This window comes from Phyllostomus hastatus, unplaced genomic scaffold (genome assembly GCF_019186645.2).
Source record: "Phyllostomus hastatus isolate PE091 unplaced genomic scaffold, TTU_PhHast_1.1 phas_scaffold_317, whole genome shotgun sequence".
NCBI lineage: Eukaryota > Metazoa > Chordata > Mammalia > Chiroptera > Phyllostomidae > Phyllostomus > Phyllostomus hastatus.
In genome coordinates this window covers 1015545-1035437 of record NW_025334023.1, presented here as the reverse complement: position 1 = coordinate 1035437, position 19893 = coordinate 1015545, and the positions used below count along the sequence as shown (strand labels likewise).

The 19893-nt window shown below is 36.8% G+C and overlaps 1 protein-coding gene across 4 annotated transcripts in view; it reads right to left on the bottom strand.

Moving 5' to 3' along the window:
* The window catches only part of NUP98 (nucleoporin 98 and 96 precursor), a 107104-nt gene that overhangs the window by 33361 nt on the left and 53850 nt on the right, over window positions 1–19893 (bottom strand). For all 4 annotated transcript variants that reach the window (XM_045817787.1, XM_045817789.1, XM_045817788.1 and 1 more), the window contains 6 exons: window positions 16841–16974; window positions 14875–15062; window positions 11741–11857; window positions 5125–5423; window positions 2742–2855; window positions 1954–2092 (listed from right to left, as the gene is read on the bottom strand). In XM_045817787.1, coding sequence (XP_045673743.1) covers window positions 1954–2092; window positions 2742–2855; window positions 5125–5423; window positions 11741–11857; window positions 14875–15062; window positions 16841–16974 — 991 coding nt within the window. The remainder of the gene's footprint in view (window positions 1–1953; window positions 2093–2741; window positions 2856–5124; window positions 5424–11740; window positions 11858–14874; window positions 15063–16840; window positions 16975–19893) is intronic.

The following is a 19893-nucleotide window of genomic DNA, read 5'->3' as shown; positions in this document are numbered from 1 at the left end:
CTGTAAATGTGCTGTATTGGGTAGGCCAAAAAGTTTTTTCTGTATGATGGCTCTGGTAGTGCTTAGTTAGTTGTCTTTAACTTCATTCAAAGCAATTTGATAGTATAGCGACAGCTGTCATATCAGTATGTATTTAAAAAAAAGCTAGTCAAAACTGGTGAATTTTTGTGCATCCATTTTAATACTGAAGATGGAAGAAAATACCTATTTTTGGCAAATTATGTTTTATTTTGAGAAGGCAAAAACACAACTGACACTCAAAAAAGATCTGTGCAGTATATGGAGAAGGTGCTGTGACCAATCGACAGTGTCGAAAGTGGTTTGTGAAGTTTCTTGGCACTACTGATATTTTGGCCAAATAATTCTTTGCTGTGGGGCTGTCTTATACACTGGACAATGTTTAGCAGCAGCTCTGGCCTCTACCCACTAGAAGCCAATAGCGGGAGATAGCTGACATACTCAAAATATCCAAATCAATAAAGTTATTGGTAAAAATGAAAATGAAAAACATGTCTTTTACTTCACTCTTTGGCCAACCCAATATTTGTAATGTTGAACCATCCTTGTATTGCAGGAAAAATCCCACATGGTGATGGTGTATAAACCTTTATTTAAATGTACTGTTAAATTCTGTTTGCCAGTATTTTGTAGAGGATATTCACATTAATATTCATCACAGATATTGGTCTGTAGTTCTGTTACAATTTTTTGTCAAGGTTTAAAATCAGGGTAATGATTGCCTCACAGAATGAGTTCACAAGTATTCTCTCTTCAATTTTTGGGAAGAGTTTGAGAGGAACTAGTGTTAATTCTTCTTTAAATGTTGAGTAGAGCCGTTATTGCTGTGGCTCAGGGATTGAGCACCAGCCTGTTAACGGAAAGGTAGCTGGTTCGATTCCTCATCAGGGCACATGCCTGGGTTGCAGGCCAGGCCCCCAGTTTGGGGCATGCAAGAGGCAACCAATCTATGTATCCTTTGCTCATTCATGTTTCTCTCCCTCTTTCTCTCCTGCTCTTCCCTTCTAAACGTAAATAAATAAAATCTTTTAAAGAACATGTTCAGTAGAATTGACCTTTTTATAACTTGGAGGTATTTGATTATTGATTCAATTTGTTATTTACAAGACTACTCAGATTTTCTATTTCTTCATAATTCAATCTTGGTAGGCTGTGAACATAAATGATTTGAACTATGGCCCTTTCACCTAAGAGATATCAGAAGCTCATATCTCATACTAAACACAGAGAAAGACTTAAGCATGGTCACCAGAGAAATACAAAAATAAACTACTACTAAAAATGTTTTTAGAGCCCTGGCTGGTGTAGCTCAGTGGATTGAGCGCAGGCTGCGAACCAAAGTGTCACAGGTTCGATTCCCAGCCAGGGTACATGCTTGGGTTCCAGGCCATAACCCCCAGCAACCACACATTGATGTTTCTCTCTCTCTTTCTCTCTCTCTCTCCCTCCCTCCCTTCCCTCTCTAAAAGTGAATAAATTAAAAAAAAAAATCTTTAAAAAATGTTTTTAGATATTAACAGTTGAACCTGATAATACCAGGAAAAAGGAGTCAAGAAGTCATAGTGTTTATCATTTATCCTTTTAAATTAAAGTAGAGAAATAACACACATTGTACAGTAAGTCAAAAAAGCAAATTGCAAAAAAATGTATGTTATAGGCACATTTTGTGTTTACAGAAAAAAACTGATTTAGCAGATTATTTCTTAAATATATAGAGAAATTCAGCCCTGGTTGGTGTGGCTCTGGATTGAGCGCCAGTCCGAGAACCAAAAGGTTGCCAGTTCAATTCCCAGTCAGGGCACATGCCTGGGTTGCGGGCCATGCTCTCAGTAGGGGAAGCATGAGAGGCAACCCCACATTGATGTTTCTCTCCCTCTTTCTCCCTCCCTCCTGCTCTCTTAAATAAATATTTAAAAAGAAAAAAGAAATTCATACCTATTTAGCCCTTCACCCACAGGTGGTTTTTGGTTATCATCTAAATAGACAATAACTTCTTTCCTTCGGATATGCACAATATCATCCAAATTTAAATTTGTCAAATTCACTTCTCCTTCAAAATAGATTGAACCATAACCTGTAAGTCAGAGCAAACAGTTAAAAACTCATCCTGTATAGAGGGCAAATACTTACATTATACCTCTAATAATTAGAAGGAGCAAACCACTTTAAACATTAATCAGTATTTTCAATAACCAAGCAATACCATGAATGAGTTATTTCACCCATAAAATGAATGAAATCAATTAACATTGTTATCTGGTTTAACATCTGTATTTTTATAGCACTTATGCTGTTCTCCAAATAGCCTTCTTAAACTTTTACCAAGTATCTATCTATAATGCTATTTAACAACACTTAGCAAGCAGCCTGCAGTAAAAGTTAAAATACCTGAGATTCCCCCCCAAAATTACATTTGTAATAAGTTAATATGAAGTTCAACCTAAAGATTACCCATGTCTTATCAACTATTCAATTTCCTGACTTTCTATTTCTTGCTGTTTAAAATATTTTCTTTATTTTCTAACACTGCAATGAGCCAAATAGTTACTAAAGAACATAGTCTAAAGCTCTAGTCTTGTTTTGTTACTTGTCTGTTATTCAGGATAAGGTGGATCCAAATGTTGGGAAAAAAGGGATTCAGCTATAAAGAGCTTCCTTTACTTAATTACAAAAATAAGGTGTAGATCTCTGGCTTATACACTAACTACTAAACTCACACTCACCTTTACGACCAATAGTAAAGTCAGAGACAATACACTCTCCTTTTTCATTGGTAATTTTAGCAAGGTCATCCATAGATGGAATAGTATAGTAACCAACCTTAGTGAGAACAATGCCTGTAATAAAATAGGAAGTATAATATTAATTGCGATTGTCCTTAGATAGAATTTTCAATAATATTTCACTTAAATTTTTTCTATGAGTAATTTAAAAAATTACCTAAATAATCATTAACTAAGTTATTATGTAGAGAAAATATATAGTTGTAAAACATTTTTCCAAACTGGTTTTCTGAGAAGCACTACTGCTAGAAAAATGTGTGTGTGTATGTGTTTTAAAGTTTCCTGTTCAAGTAAGTTTGGGACAACATATTTACAGGTTCTGAAAACTTGCAAAATAATGAAGTCTATTTAACTTCACTTAATCCAGTGTTTCTCAGACTACACCACAGAGCCTTCTTTTCACCAACACCCATCAATACACTAAAGTATGAAAGGCACTCCATAGAATATACTTCAGGAAAAGCTTGCTTAATCCATTTTTTGAAAACACTTTCCACCTGAAGATACCAAACCCAGGCTGGAATAAACCTGCCTTGGCTTACACAGCAATTCAGTGGTATAGGTGGAGATAAAATGCCAAACCCAGTACTTTGTATTTTCAAGCCTACTATCTTCCATAAACCTCTTGTATCTTTCAAATTTATAACCCTCTGTACAGCTAAAATCAAGTTGAAAAATCCTACATGAGAAAATCCCAAAGACAAATGGAAATCCCAAAGGTTTATATAATCAGTTTTTAAAAAATTTTCAACTAGGTAGATTTCTGAACAATTCAAACAAAACAGTACATTGGTATACTTGTTCTAAGCACTCCTTGTCCACTTATATATAGCTGTCAGGCTAACTTGCTTTTTGAGAGAAAACAATTTAAGGCCAATCTTCAGACTCCAGCAATGCCCACTCGTATACTTGTTTCTCTACCAGAAAGATTTAAAGGAATACAACTTTAAATTGGGGATTAATGAGAAAACTGGAAACAAAAAATTGAGACTGAATATTTGAAAGATGCAGTGTCATAATAAATTTATGTAACTATACACACACAAGTATGTATACTTGGAATTCTTAATGTGAAAGTATAAAGTTGTAGCCCTGGCTGGTGTAGCTCAGTGGATTGAGCACGGGCTGCGAACCAAAGTGTCGCAGGTTTGATTCCCAGTCAGGGTACATGCCTGGATTGCAGGCCATGACCCCCAACAACTGCACATTGATGTCTCTCTCTCTGTCTCTCTGTCTCCCTGTCTCTCTCTCTCTCTCCCTCCCTCCCTCCCTTCTCTCTCTAAAAATAAATAAAATCTTAGAAAAAAAAAAAAAAGAAAAAGAAAACATAAAGTTGTTTCCTTAGGGCAACAAGTGACCAGAAAATACATTATTAGAACTGGCTTACTCTTCAGTGATTTGAACTCTACATAAAGGCAGTAAAATAACTAGAAACAGAAAAATTTTATAGACACTTCAAGAATAACTGCAAAACAAGCCAGATATTCACTAACAGAGAATGAATTAACCAAATTTGGTATATTTACATAATGAAATACTATTGAGCAATAAAATAATTAAGTGTTGATATATATATATACATCACATGGATGAATCTCATAAAACTTAAGAGTCAAAAAGAATATGTATATATGATCTCATTTATATGAAGTTCACGGATAGGCAATACCAACCTATGTGACAAAAATCAGACTCTGATTAACTTCTGAGGATTGTGACAAAAAAGGAACTTGACAGGGTAAAAGAGATGTTCCATCTTTTATGAGATACTAGATATCTGGATTTGTTTGTGACAAAATTCATGGAAATGAAACAAGACCCATATACCTCAAAATATATAAATTGCACCTCAAACTATAAAAAATTTTTTTAAAAAAGAAGGTAATGACATTTATCAAAACCCAAATGAGACAGTATATCAACACATAAAAAAGGGCAAGTTTTAAGTATCCAATCGAGACATTCTATTCTTAATAGTTTATATTACTTCTTTCATGAATTAGGAAAAAATTAATCACTTCATTATTGGGGGTTGGGGGAGAGCACAGGACTGAGATTATGTATGATACACAACCTCAGCAACGACTGCCATGTGAATGTCTATACATGTTAGGCTTTCATGATATGGGTCTATATACTTTATCATTTTACTGAAAAACTAATAAGTACTCTCTAAATTTATAAAGTTAGAAAAAATATGAGGATAGTCTAACGATCAACTGTGAGATCTTTAAACGATACCAGGATATGAAATGTGAATTTATGAAGTGACCAAAGCATAAGTGAAAAGTATAGATTAATCACGTATCAATCCAAACCTGACCTGCTGGATGCATATGGTAAGTACTATTTTCTATTTCTTCCCGGTCATCCTGCAGTGACTCCTCATGAAAAGAGGTCTCTTCACTGCTCCCTTCCAGTCCATTTCGTAAGGCAGCACGCATGTTCAGCGCAACAATGGTATCATCCACACCGCTACTGCTATTGTGTTTATTTCCAGCAGTCTCTGGGGTTTGAGGAATGGGTTTGGCAATAGGGTTAGAATAAAAACGTGACATAAGAGAATCATCATCTCCATCCTGCTGATGATTCTCGTCAACAGGTTTGCTCAGGAAACTGAATCTGAAAAGAGAAAATGAAAACAGTATTTGAGCCCCTTGTAGGAGTAGTAACAATGATAATAGCTAAGCCTTACTGAGCCTTTACTAAGTGCATGGAACTATTCTAGGTAACTCCACATATTAAAAATATTAATACTTACAGTAATCTCATAATATAAGTTACTATTATTCTCTTTACTTTATAAAAAAGACAACTAAGTCACAGGAAATAAAGTAACATTCCCAAGGTCACAAAGCTGTAAGTGCTAGAGTTGGAATTTTAACCCAGGACATCTGGCTGTAGATTCCATGCTATTAACAGAACTACTTTCACGAACAAATGGGTCTGAGCATCAAATTTTCAGTTAGAAAAAACAAAAAAAGATTCGAACTTCAGGCCAAGATGGAAGTGTAGGCAGGTGCACTTTGCATCCTCGCACAACCAAAAGAAGGATGACAATAAATTTAAAACAAAACATAACCAGAACTGCCAAAAATCGAACGGCATGTAAGTCCGGCAACCACGGAGTTAAAGAAGAAACGTTCATTCAAACTGGTAGGAGGGGCGGAGATGGGCAGCTGGTGCTAAAAGGGCTAGTAGTAAGGGGATGGCTGGAGGACCAGATGGATGCCTGAGGTGGCAGCTGGCGGACCAGGCAGTCCCACATTTGTGTGCACATAAACTGGGAGAACAACTGGGGAGCAAGACAGACCATGCAACCCAGGGTTCCAGGGCAGGGAAATAAAGCCTGAAAACCTCTGGCTGTAAAAAACATGTGGGGGTCGTGGCGGCAGAAGAAACTCCCAGCCTCACAGGAGAGTTCACTGGAGAGAACCACAGAGCCCTAGAATGCACATAAAACTACCCGCCCAGGAATCAGCACCAGAAAGGCCCAATTTGCTTGTGGGTAGCAAGGGAAGTGAGCAAAAGTCAGGAAAGAGCTAAGTAAGCAACACTGTTCCCTCTCAGACCCCTCACCCACATAAAGTGCCACAACACAGCAAAGTGGGTTGCCCCAACCTGGCGAATACCTAAGGCTCTGTCCCTTATAATGTAACAGCCAAGCCAAGAGGAAAAAATAAAGAACAGATCAAAGTTCCAAAAATAGAATTAAGTGGTGAAGAGATAGCCAACCTATCAGATGCAGAGTTCCAAACACTGATAATCAGAATGGTCACAGAAATGGTTGATTACAGATGCAAAGTGGAGAAAAAAGTGAAGGCTATGCAAAATGAAATAAAGGAATATGTACATGGAACCAACAGTGACAGAAAGAAAACCAGGACTCAAATCAATGGTTTGGAGGAGAAGGAGGAAATAAACATTCAACCAGAACAGAATGAAGAAACAAGAATTCAAAAAAATTAGGAAACTTAGGAACCTCCAGGACAACTTTAAACATTACAACACCCAAATTATAGGGGTGCCATAAGGAGAAGAGGAAGAGCAAGAAATTGAAAACTTATTTAAACAAATAATAAAGGAGAACTTCCCTCACATGGCACAGGAAATAGACTTCCATGAAGTCCAGGAAGCTCAGAGAGTTCCAAACAAGTTGGACCTGAGGAAGCACACACCAAGACACATCATAATTACATTACCCAAGATTAAAGACGATGAGAAAATCTTAAAAGCAGGGAAAAGGGGACAGTTACCTACAAAGAAGTTCTTATAAGACTGTCAGTTGATTTCTCAAAAGGAACCTTACAGGCAAGAAGGGGCTGGAAAGAAATATTCCAAGTCATGAAAGGCAAGGACCTACATCCAAGATTACTCCATCCAGCAAAGCTATTGTTTAAAATGGAAGGGCAGATAAAGTGCTTCCCAGATAAGGTCAAGTTAAAGGAGTTCATCATCACCAAGCCGTTATTATATGAAATGTCAAAGGGATTTATCTAAGAAAAAGAAGATAATCAAAACTATGAACAGTAAAATGACAACAAACTCACAGCTACCAACAACTGAACCTAAAATAAACAAAAACAAAACAAACTAAGCAAACATCTAGAATAGAAACAGAACCAGAGAAATGGAGGTCACATGCAGGGCTATTAGTAGGGAGGAGGAGAGGGGAGAATGGGGGACAAGATCAGGGAATAAGGAGCATTAATGGTAGGTACAAAACAGACAAGGGGAGGGTAAGAAGAGTATAGGAAATGGAGAAGCCAAAAAACTTGTATTTACCACTCATGAACATAAACTAAGGTGGGAGAATGCTGGTGGGGGGATATGCAGGGAAGAGGAGAATGAAAGGGAGAAAAAAAATGGGACAACTGTAATAGCATAATTAATCAAATATTTTTTTAAAAAAGAGTCTTGCCCTGGCTGGCGTAGCTCAGTGGATTGAGCGCGGGCTGTGAACCAAAGTGTCCCAGGTTCAATTCCCAGCCAGGGTACATTCCTGGGTTGTAGGCCATAACCCCCAGCAACCGCACATTGATGTTTCTCTCTTTCTCTCCCTCTCCCTCTCTCTCCCCTCTCTCTATCTCGCTCCCTTCTCTCTCTAAAAATAAATAAAATCTTAAAAAAAAAAAAAGAATCTCTACTATGTGGAGGTTAAAGAATCAGTAGTGAGTTTCAAATTAAGAAAAACAAAACAAAACGGAGACTTCTGGCTCTGGCTAGTTTGGCTCAATGGATTAAGCACCAGCCTGTGAACTGAAAGGTTGTTGGCTCAATTCCTGGTGAGGGCACATGCCTGGGTTTCAGGCCAGGTCCCCCGTTGAGGGTGTGCAAGAGGCAGACGATTGATGTTTCTCTCCTTCTCTTCCCCCCTTCCCTCTGTATAAAAATGTAAAAATACGTAAAATATAAAAAATTAAAATTGAGCCTTCCTGTGATGATGGCTCATCATGAGACAAGGCTCTCACCTCTTTGAACAACTGCACTGAAATTACAACTATTATATAGAACAACCATCACTCAGAACCATCAGAAATCAAGTTGAATGGAAGTCTGACAACTACAGAATTAAAGAAACCATATTGATCCAGACTGGTAGGAGGGGTGCAGACACAGCCCAGGCTGGTCCCTCACCCACATGTGGAGGATAAAAACTTGCGAGGGATATCTCAGGAGCGAGGAGTCTCAGCCCCACACCAAACCCTACAGCCCAGGGTTCCAGTGCTGTGAACCTAAATCCCGACAACTTCTGGCTTCAAAAACTAGTAGGGATTGAGTCAGTGGAAGAAACTTGGAGCTCCAAGCAGTTCCTCTTAAAAGGACCCACACAACTCACTCCCTCTAACCTCCAGCACTAGGGTAGCAGCTTGAAAGGTACCAGTGCCATAAAGGGAGGAACCGGGATGTTGGGCATCAAGGCGAGCAGAGGACACTGTCCCTCTTCTAAACCCTCCCCGCAGAGCCGGCAACATGGTGCCATATCTGAGACTCCATCAACCTGGCTAACACTGACTGACCCACCTTGGGGATCCCCAGGGAATCCACCCCACTGACTTACAAGCCCAAACACTCTGCTTTTCCATATAAAATGGCTGATCTTGGCTCATACTTCCCAATTTCTTAAATCCTCTCAAACAAGCAACAGCTGACCTCAATGAGCCCCAGGCTGGGCACTAGCAGTAGCCAACATAGATTCACAGCCTGGCTTTGCCTAGGAATCTCCAAGCCCAGAACAAGTAGCAGCCATCTCACATTGCATTATGGCTCAGGAAGGGTGGCCCCTTTCAAAACACAAATGGGAGCTGACCTTAACTTGCAACACTCCAGAAACCCTACGGCAAGCCCACCCAGTGAGCTACAGACCACACTGGAGCATTACCACTCTGCCCCTGCACAGCTGATTCTCCACAGAGGCTGGAGGTTGGTGATCAGTGGACAGAGCCAACTCTTGCAGCTGACTGGCTGGGGTATATACCTCCCATAGACCTGCCAACAGCAATCAAGGCTCAACTATAAGAGGAGGGTATATTCAGCCCACACAAAGGGCACACCTTGAGTACCCAGCTTGGGTGACAGGGGAGGCTGTGCCACTGGACCCTATAGGACACCTACTACTTAGGTCATGCTACCAAGACAGGGAGTCATAGCAGCACTACCTAACACAGAGAAACAAACACCAGGGAGGCTGCCAAAATAAGGAGACAAAGAAACATGGCCTAAATGAAAGAACAGGTCAAATCCCCAGAAAAAGAGCTAATCAAAATGGAGATAAGCAACCTATCATGTAGAGTTCAAAACACTGATTATACGGATGCTCAAGGAACTTAATGAGGACCTCAGCAGCATAAAAAAGATCTAGTCAGAAACAAAGGATACACTAATTGAAACAAAGAACAATTCAGAGGGAAAACAACAGTAGAGCATATGAAGCTGAGAATCAAATCAATGATATGGAACATAAGGAAGCAAAAAACAACCCATCAGAACTAAAAAAAAAAAAAATCTAAAGAAAAAAAAAGTGAGGGTAGTATAACCAGCTTCTGTGATCACTTCAAGAGGTTCAACATTCTCATGACAGGGATGCCAGAAGAGAAGAGAAAGAGCAAGAAATTGGAAATGTATTTGAAAAATAATGAAAGAAAACTTCCTTAATTTGGTGCAGGAAATAGACATGAAAGTCTAGGAAGCACAGAAAATCCCAAGCAAGATGAATACAAAGAGGCCTACTCCAAGACACATCATAATGAAAATGACAAAGGTTAAAGATAAAGAATCTTAAAAGTAGTTAGTTACTTACAGGGGAGTTTCCATTAGAATGTCAGCTAATTTCTCAAAAGGAAGGCTAGGGAGATGAACTAAGGGGGGGAATGCTGGAGGGGTGGGGGGTGCAGGGCGGAGGGGGGAGAAAGGGGGGGAAATTGGGAAAACTGTAATAGCATAATCAATAAAATATACTTAAAAAGAAAAGGCAGGCTAGAAGTGATTGGCAAGAAATGTTCAAAGTCATGAAAACCAAGGAACCACAGCCGGGACTGTTCTACCCAGAAAAGCTATCATTTAGAATCAAATGGCAGATAAAGATCATCCCAGACAAGAAAAAAACTAAAGGAGTTCATTATCACCAAACAACTAGTACATGAATGTTAAAGGGACTTATTTTAGAAAAAGAAGATCTAAACTATGAACAATAAAATGGCAAAAACAAAACAACAAAAAACCCCGTATCTATCAACAACTGAATCTAAACAACAAACTAAGCAAACCAGAAAGGACAGAAACAGAGTCATGGATACCGAGAGCATTTTGATGGTTGCCAGATGGGAGGGGGATGTGTGGGAATAGGTGAAGAGGTGAGGGGATTAAGAAGTACAAATAGGTCATTACAGAATAGCCATGGGAATGTAAAGCACAGCACGGGAAATGGAGTAGCCAAAGAACTTGTATGTATGACCCATGGACATGAACAATGGTGCGGGGATTGCCTGAGGGAGTCGGGGGTGTTGGGTGGAGGGGAGCAAACAGGGAAAAATCAGGTCAACTGTAATAGTGTAATCAATAAAATATCATTAAAAAATAAAAAAATTAAAAACCGAAAAATTTTCTATTTTTTAATATCGTCAGCAAAATATTAGGAAATACTTCATTAATAAAAAATCAAAGTAGAATGTTATGCAAAGAGAAAAACCAGGAGTGAATATATATACACACATATACACATATATGTATATATACAGGAATTTTCCACTGAGTCATTATTTTAACTATGGGAATGTCAAATAATCTAAATGTCCTCCAACAGAGAACTGACTGATTTTAGATTCACAAATGACTACAGAGTCATTAAAAAAGAGGATACGGATAGTCATACTGATATGAAATGTCATTTCTAATAAAATAAATTGAAATAAGCACATTACAGAATACATATCATTCATACATAACCTCTATGTTTATCTATATAAGTATGTATTTATAAACAAATTTCTAAACTCTAAGAATATATACCAAACTATTCAGATTAATGTATATACTTCCACTGCCTCCTTTATACATTTTATACACTTCTACACTATTTTTCTTTGGCTTGGCTGTAATGGCTATCCCTCTAATACTTAAGAGAAACAAATTTCCATTATTTTAGGGGAGGTAAATGTCAAATGTATGTTAATCCTGTTCAAAATAAAATACACGGATACCAAAACAGTTTTGCAGAATTAAATAGTAAGAATTGCAATAATTTTAAGGTTTAAAGTACTCAAAAAGCAAAAACATTACTTAATTTCTAGGTGCTCATCTGCTATAATAGTTCTATTCTACACAACATTTGCTAAGCTTCATAAATTTTCACAGTATAAATAAATTTTAAGATCAGAATCTTTTCCAAATGAGAATAGGGTGTTCAACCAGAAAATAGCCTGAAACAGAATTCAGTTTACCTTTCTCCATTTTCTGGATAATCAGTTGGTGAAGATAGATCTTCTGATTCACGGTTAACAGGAGAGAAGAGATTGCTATTGTTAAGGTTTTTCAAAACCAACTTCTTAATGCTCTTCCTATAAACAGAGACCAAAAGAAAAAAAAAAAACACCTTAGGCACACATAGTTACATCACAGACATTGTCTTAAAAACTGGAGTCAAAAAAGAGCACTTATTCAGTTCTTACATTGTCTAAAAATGACCTAACAAGTTCAACCCACAAACTATTCCTATAAATAAATGAGCAGAACATAAGGTACAAAATATACTGCACTCTGGTATTTGGGAGAATAAACTTGATCACATTCAAAACAAAGTGGGAATTCCCCTAGAAAATATTATTTGTGGTTCTTTGAACCACTGAGAACTTTAACCAAGCAGTTCACTCATTATACTATGTCTTATATTTTAATTATTTCTCTACATACCCTTTCTCTCTAAACATTTTCCATCTTTTTTTATAGAAAGATATTTATTTATTTTCTTATAGAGAGAGGGCAAGAGGGGAAAAAGAGAGGGAGAAAAACATCGATTGGTCACCTCTTGCAGCCTCACCGGGGACCTGGCCAGCAACCCAGGCATGTGCCCTGACTGGGAACTGAACCTGCGACCTTTCAGTTTGCAGGGAGACACCCAACCAAACCCACTAAGCCACACCAGTTTGGGCTTCCTTTTCTTTTGGCACTAAGAATTTATGACTGTCTCCTCCTACAGAACTCAGCATGCTGCTCCGAAGAAAGTAGGTAAATACTTTTTTGACTAAATAAGAAAGACCTTTTTACCTTTCTGTTACTGGATGATGCTCCCCCCAACTAAGCTACATCAGCATGACGAAAGATTTTTAAGATGACAAGAAAGCAGTAGAAATAAAAATCCTTGATATTCAAAGATGCAAATGATCACAAATACCTAAAAAGTTCAGGTTTTTATATAGCAGATTTACTGAAGGCAAGAACCTCCAAAGTATACAAGCTTCAAGCAGAAGAATCAGTAGAAGAGATCTCAATTAACTTTCACTAACACTCATGGGATTAATGAATGCGCTTCATTCCCTCTTAAGACAAAACAAAAGTCTAAGTACCAGATGATTCATATTCTAGACTCAAATGAGTTACATGGTAATACATACCAGTAGTGTTTGTTCCAAACCTGTGTACACTAGTTATACTCCTTATTATAATGATACCATTAAAAAAGCCAGTGAAATAGGCACTTAAAATGAGGGACTGTTATTTACATGAAAACTAAACTGATACGTGCCCTCCTATTAATGGCAGACCAAATAATGCAGACTAATCCTCTTAGGAAGGATAATAGAAAAGGTGAAACTCTGTGTAGGCATTGAGAGCAAACAAATTGTAAAAAATGACTGAACTAGCAACCTGTGGGGGACTGGTTACACAGGGAGGTGTCTGGTATTTAGAGTTGTTTTTCTCCTAAGGACTTTCCTGACTCCAATGGGAAGGCTAAGAGGCTGACAGGACACCTGACATCTTGTGGGATTAAGAAGACAGAGACTTGAGTACAGAGGCACCAAGGGTGTGGGGACAACAGTGAATGACACATATCTTGTGTTGAGACCTGGAAAGTCTCTACCCCTGAATTTAAGAGAAAAATAAAAGTAAAAAGCACATGGACATAAGTTAAGCTTTAACTCATTCCTATAAGCAAATTTCATTAAAAAATTTTTTTTTGTGAAGGTTAATATCCCCATACTTGAACTCAAATTATTGCCAGTTTTGAAAATATAATAAACGACAAAGTAACGTTTAAAAGACACAAAAGGGAATGAGCTACTTCTTCAAAGACATATGGTCAATAAGCACATGATAGGATGCTCAACATCATTAGTTGTAAAGAAAATGTAAATAAAAAGCATGAGCTACCACTTCATACCCACTAGGATGGCTATTACAAAAAAGCAAACAAAACAAAGTAAGTGTTGACAAGGACATGAGGAAAACTGAAACACTGTACAATGCTGGTGGGACTGTAAAATGGTGCAGCTGCTGTGGAAAACAGTTTGAAAGTTCTTCCAAAGGTTAAATATAGAATTAATATATGACCATAAACAATTCAAGTCCTAATATATACCTTAAAGATTTCAAAAACAGGAACTCAAAAATAGATAATTGTATATCATGTTCATAGCAGTACTATTCATATACCTAAAATGTGAAAACAACCCAAATGTCCATCAACAGATGAACGGATAAAGAACAAGTGATATATCCACACAATGGAATATTCTTCAGCCTTAGAAAGGAATGAAGTTCTGATAACTGCTACAACATAATGATCGGTCAAAACATTATGCCAAGTAAAACAATCAAGACATGAAAGAATATTGTATAATTCTCTTTATATGAGTTATCTAAAATGGGCAAATTCATACAGACAGAAAGTAGGGGTTCTTTACTTTCTGTCTGAAGGGGTTTAACAAAGACTAAGGAAAGGAAATAGTAGGGAATTATTGCATAATAGGAACAGGGTTTCTGTTTGAGATAATGGAAAGTCCTGGAAATAGTGGTGCTAATTATTATATGCCATTGTAAGGGATATTAAATATTAAAATGGATACACTTAGGAAAAACTTTAGATGTGTTCATATTATTTTGTGATACTGGAAGTTAAGAATATAAAATATCCAAACTAGTCCATTCCAGTCGGAACCCATGCAAGAGGCAACATATTAGATGTTGCAACTCTCTCACACTGATGTTTCTCTCCCTCTTTCTCCTCCTCTTCCTTTCTCTCTAAAAATAAGTAAATAAAACCCTTAAAAAATAAAATCCAGCCAGGGCTGGTGTGGCTCAGTGGATCGAGAGCGGGCCTGACAAGCAAAAGGTCACTGGTTATATTCCCAGTCAGGGCACATGAATGGGGGTTGCAGGCCAGATCCCCAGTTAATTTTATATTTAGTTCATATTAATACAGGGTGGGGCAAAAGTAGGTTTACAGTTGTTTGTATGGAAAATAATATAGTAATTCATAAGCAATACAATAATCTGTTTTGTGTTCTCAAAACTATAAACTTACATTTGCCCCACCCTGTATTTTACACTTAATTTATTTTAAGAAAAATAAACTCACTTGGGCATGAATGCTCCATTGGCTAAGGATGGTTCATCATCATCCAGTCCATCGAAGAGATGTGACTTGGCTGTGCCTGTTGTTTGTAAAGCCTTTGGTCGAACTCTGGTGGCAGGGCGGGGTGTCAGTTTATAATGAGTGGGTGTAGTGAGAGCCTTCTGGGCTGCTGGATTTGTTGGTTTCAATCTCTGAAAGACAAAAGTATCAATGCAAGTTCTAGTTTAACTCAAATGTATAAGTTTGGCCTTAAAAATCACAGTCAAACCTCACTTCTGCTATTCACCCACTAGACACCTCTTGAGGCCTTGGATTTCAGAAAACAAGGATTATCAATTCCTAATGTCATGTGCATGTGTGAATGCTAATCAAACTGTCTTTATTCCTCTATCACTGACTTTTACTCATCTTGCCAGCCTCCATCCATTTCAATTGTTTGACTTGTTTTAAAATGTAACTGACATACTGCATTTGAAGTGCTTTGCAAGTCAAAATGTACTAACATAATATTAATATAATTTGTGCATTTCTCTTCATCTTACAAAAGAGAATAGCCTACAGTAGTTTTTCTAAAATAAGAATGACAATATTTAGTCATGTTAAGAAAAAGTATCAAAAAATTATAAGAAAATTATTTTTCAGCCCTGCCTGGCGTAGCTCAGTGGATTGAGCACGGGCTGGGAACCAAAGTGTCCCAGGTTCGATTCCCAGCCAGGGTACATTCCTGGGTTGCAGGCCAGAACCCCCAGCAACCGCACATTGATGTTTCTCTCTCTCTCTCTCTCTCTCTCTCTCTCCCTTCCCTCTCTAAAAATAAATAAAATCTTTAAACAAACAAAAAAAAAAAAGAAAATTATTTTTCAATTAAATGAAAAATCTTATGCTTCAAGAAAAACTGAAGTTTAAAGTTCAACTTCTTTGTAATCCAAATCACTCTCAAAAAACAGATGGATTAACTTGCATTTATCAAACATTTAGCCAACATTGATAATCACCATGAATCAAACACTAGTGGGAATAAAACAGTAAAATTACTTTCCCTGATTTTTGACAAAACTACAAGTTAGTGTAGGAAACACACAACTAAATTAAGACTTCAGGTTGATTTTGATGGCACTTTTACCATGTTTCTATAGCATCTTCAGGATGTTAGACTTTTGTTATCTTTAATAGTATATACCACTTGAAATAACAATGTCTAACATATAAAAGTCAATTTCTTCTCCTCAAAATGCAGACTTACACAATGTACCTTCTGAGGTCTCTTTGTGATCTTTTACAATTCTGTGCCTTTTCTTGGAAATGTCTTAACCTAGACTACCAATTTCTAAGTACATATGCAAAAAGTTAAATGCTACCTTTTGAAAAGCATTACCAAACTCACTTAAGAACCTATGCTCTTCCCTCTATTACACTTAATTTTTTATTAAGATTCACATATCATGAAAGTCACCATTTTAACGCATAAAATTCAGTGCTATTTATTATATTTACAAGGTTGTGCAACCATTACTGCTACCTAATGCCATAACACTTCCCTCACTCCAAAAAGAAACCCCCCTGGCTGGTGTGGCCCAGTAGACTGAACATCAGATCTGCAAACCAAAGGGTCACTGGTTCAATTTCTCAGTCAGGGCACATGCCTGGGTTGCAGGCCAGGTCCCCAGTCAGGGGCATATGCGAGGCAACCACATACTGATGTTTCTCTCTTTCTCTTTCTCCCTCCCTTCCCCTCTCTTTAAAAATAAATAAAATCTTAAAAAAGCCTTCCCCTCCAGACCAGTGCTCATTTCAGTTTGTCACACCTTTTAACAGCAAAAATAATTTATCCCCTGGCATAGTGAAAAGCATAAATAAGTGTGTCTTAAAAAAATTAATTACGCCTAAATTTGCTTAGGCTTTGTACATAAGAGATTACAATCTGCATATTTAATTTATCCTCTCTGTGAATAAGAATCCTTAAATTTACCTCTTCTTTCTTCTTAGGGTCTGACATGGGATTCCGGAAGAGAGGAGAGTCTCCAAAAGGTGAGTATGTTAGACTGTTGATGTGCTGTTGGAGAACAGCCTGCTGCGCAGCAGAGGCATTTGGATCTGTCAAAGCTTTTTACAAAAAGAAAAGAAAAAGCAGATGTTAGTTCAAGGATCCAGTGCATTTATAGCCAGAGAACTCAAAACTCTATTTGAAGATGTGGTTTTCAAAATGTTCAGAATCACTCAATGGTATTGCTGGTGGGGAGCAGGGGAGCAACTGTGAAGAAATCAACAATCAAATAAAGGAATGGGTCAAAGATGAAGAGGCACTGCATAAGAGACAACATAAATAAAATTTTACTTAGCTGCTCATTGTTATTATTAATCAATGATATGTAAAAGAAGACAACCTTGAAGAAGCATTTTTATATCTACCTCATTAATGGCACAGTTATATTAGTCTTTGACTTTAAGAACACTACAAAGTGGTTTAGTCTATCTAAAAGAAACAATGTGAGAGTACATAGAGCAAGTACTATTTTTATAGTTTTCAACATAGTAATTTCAGGTATGGCAATTTAACCCAAAAATTTAATTAAACTAAAAACAAAATAGAGAAAAATATAAGTTTTCACTGAACATTATATTTAAAAGCCAAGAATTAGAAACAACCTATGTCCAACATTAACAGTTGTAAAAATCATGATACATCAACATGGTGGGTTAAGTAGTTATTAAAAATAATTAAAATGTGTTTCATTGTAGAAATAAAAAAGTATCTTTGATTTAATTTAGTAAGTATACATTCAAAAGTTTAAAATATTATGTATACTGAGAATACAGAAGAAGGCAGCAGCATACAAAAAATGAAAACAGCTGTTAAAGCATCCTTACAGGTTTAGTATTTATACTTAATATTCATATTACATTGAAGTAAAGATTAAAAGGAATAAGGGTCACCTAGTCTAAATTTTCTTTCAAAGTATAAGAACAAACGTGTCATCAGTCACAGAGAATTTAAGAAACAAACAAGTAACAAAGATCTAGAACTGTACTCAGTAGAAAGAAAAAAGAACCCCACATTATCTGCATTGTATCTTGACTGATGAAGAAACCTCTTTGCAAGATGTTTCTAAAAAGACTGATAAAAAAAATCAAATCACACCTAAGTCATTTTAGAGATAGATTTTTATTCCTTTATGAACTAAGGCTAAAGCTAATATATAAGACAATACACATTAAAGGAATGTTACAAACAAAACATTTTGAAATTTTTAATACTTACAATAGGAAGAAAAAACATAGCGGCAGCAGCAACAGTAAAAGAAACCAAAATACACAACTAAAACTAAATTTGTGACAAAGGGGTAGTTCCACTTGAGTCAAATTAAACTTTCTTAAAATGAAATGTATTCAAAAAAAAAAAAAATGAAATGTATTCATTAAATACTAAAACGCCGTAGGGCAAAATTAACTAATTAATTAATTAATTAAGATTTTATTTATTTATTTTTGGAGAGAGGGGAAGAGAAGGAGAAAGAGGAGGAAAGAACTATCAATGTGTGGATGCTTCTTGTGCGTCCCATACTGGGACCTGGCCCGCAACCCAGGCATGTGCCCTGACTGGGAATTGAAGTGGTGACCCTTTGGTTCGCAGTCCATGTTCAATTCACTGAGCTACACCAGCCAGGGGCTGTAGAGTGAAATTTAGAGACTGCAAATTTGCACTCATGATTTTGAAACCCAAAGGAAATGTCAATTTAAAGAGCACATAGTTCCCTGACTAGTGTGGCTCAGTCATACTGTAAAGCAAAAGGTCGCCAGTTCAATTCTCAGACAGGGCACACACCTGGGTTGCAGGTTCAGTCCCCAGTTAGAGCGAGTACCAGAGGCAACCAGGTGATGTTTACCTCTCACACTAACATTTCCCTCCCTCCCATTCCCTCTCTCTAAAAACAAACAAACAAAAAAATTAAAAAGCATATAGTATGTCATCTATATTCAGAAAGTTTTTAAACCCACTTTAGGACTACAGGTAAGAAAAATAATGTAGAAAAGTATCTTTTGGTACACAGTGGAACAAAGTATCAGTGTTACTTTGTGGACTATTCAATATGACTCAAGAAAACCTGAATATTTTTAAATAATAATATTCACTGGTCAGTTTGCTACTTCACAGTCAGTTACCCATTAAAAAGCTGGTTCACACCAGCTAATCCTATCATTTAATAAGTATAAGTAACCCCACCTGAATTTGCACAAAAGAATAAAAAACTTGCATTAGAAATCCAAACATAAGTGGAAAAATGTGAGGATGTTTTTATTTTTCATGTTTAAGTATAAAATCTTCTCTATGTTTTTTATTTTCATATGTGTAAGTATAAAATCTGTGTTAACTGTATTATTTAAAAATACAGGGAAAAAAGATCAAACACATTAGCAAAAATAAGGTAAGAGAATAAATACGGAAGCATAAGCACTAGTTAAGCTACCACAGGCGTTATATCCAATTCTGATCATAATAATTTGAAAACATATAAAAAAACTGCACTGTGATCAAATAATTAAAGTACTAGGAACCTGGTTGGTGTAGCTCAATGAACTGAGTGCTAGCCTGCGAACCAAGGGTTGCTGGTTCGATTCCTGGTCAGGGCATATGCCTGGGTTGTGGGCCAGGTGCCCAGTGAGGGGCACATGAGATGCAACACTACACAGTGATGTTTCCGTCTCTTTCTCCCTCCCTTCCCTTCTCTCTAAAATAAAAATAAAATCTAAAAAAAAAAAAAAAGAAAGAAAAGAAAAGCAATAGGAAAACGTTTAAAAATTAAGTTTTCTGAGAAGAGAAATAGCTGATGACACTTTATCTGGAAGACACAGATAATAAAGTTCTGCAAAGAAACTGTAGCAGACTGTTTTGCTTAGCTTTAGGGGGTAAAAGTAGAACCACCGGGTAGAAATATTATGAAGGCAGGTTTTGGTTTTTAAACAAACTGAACAAAACAGTGGACTAGACTGATTTGTAAGAAAAGCACCTTAACTGAGGTTTTT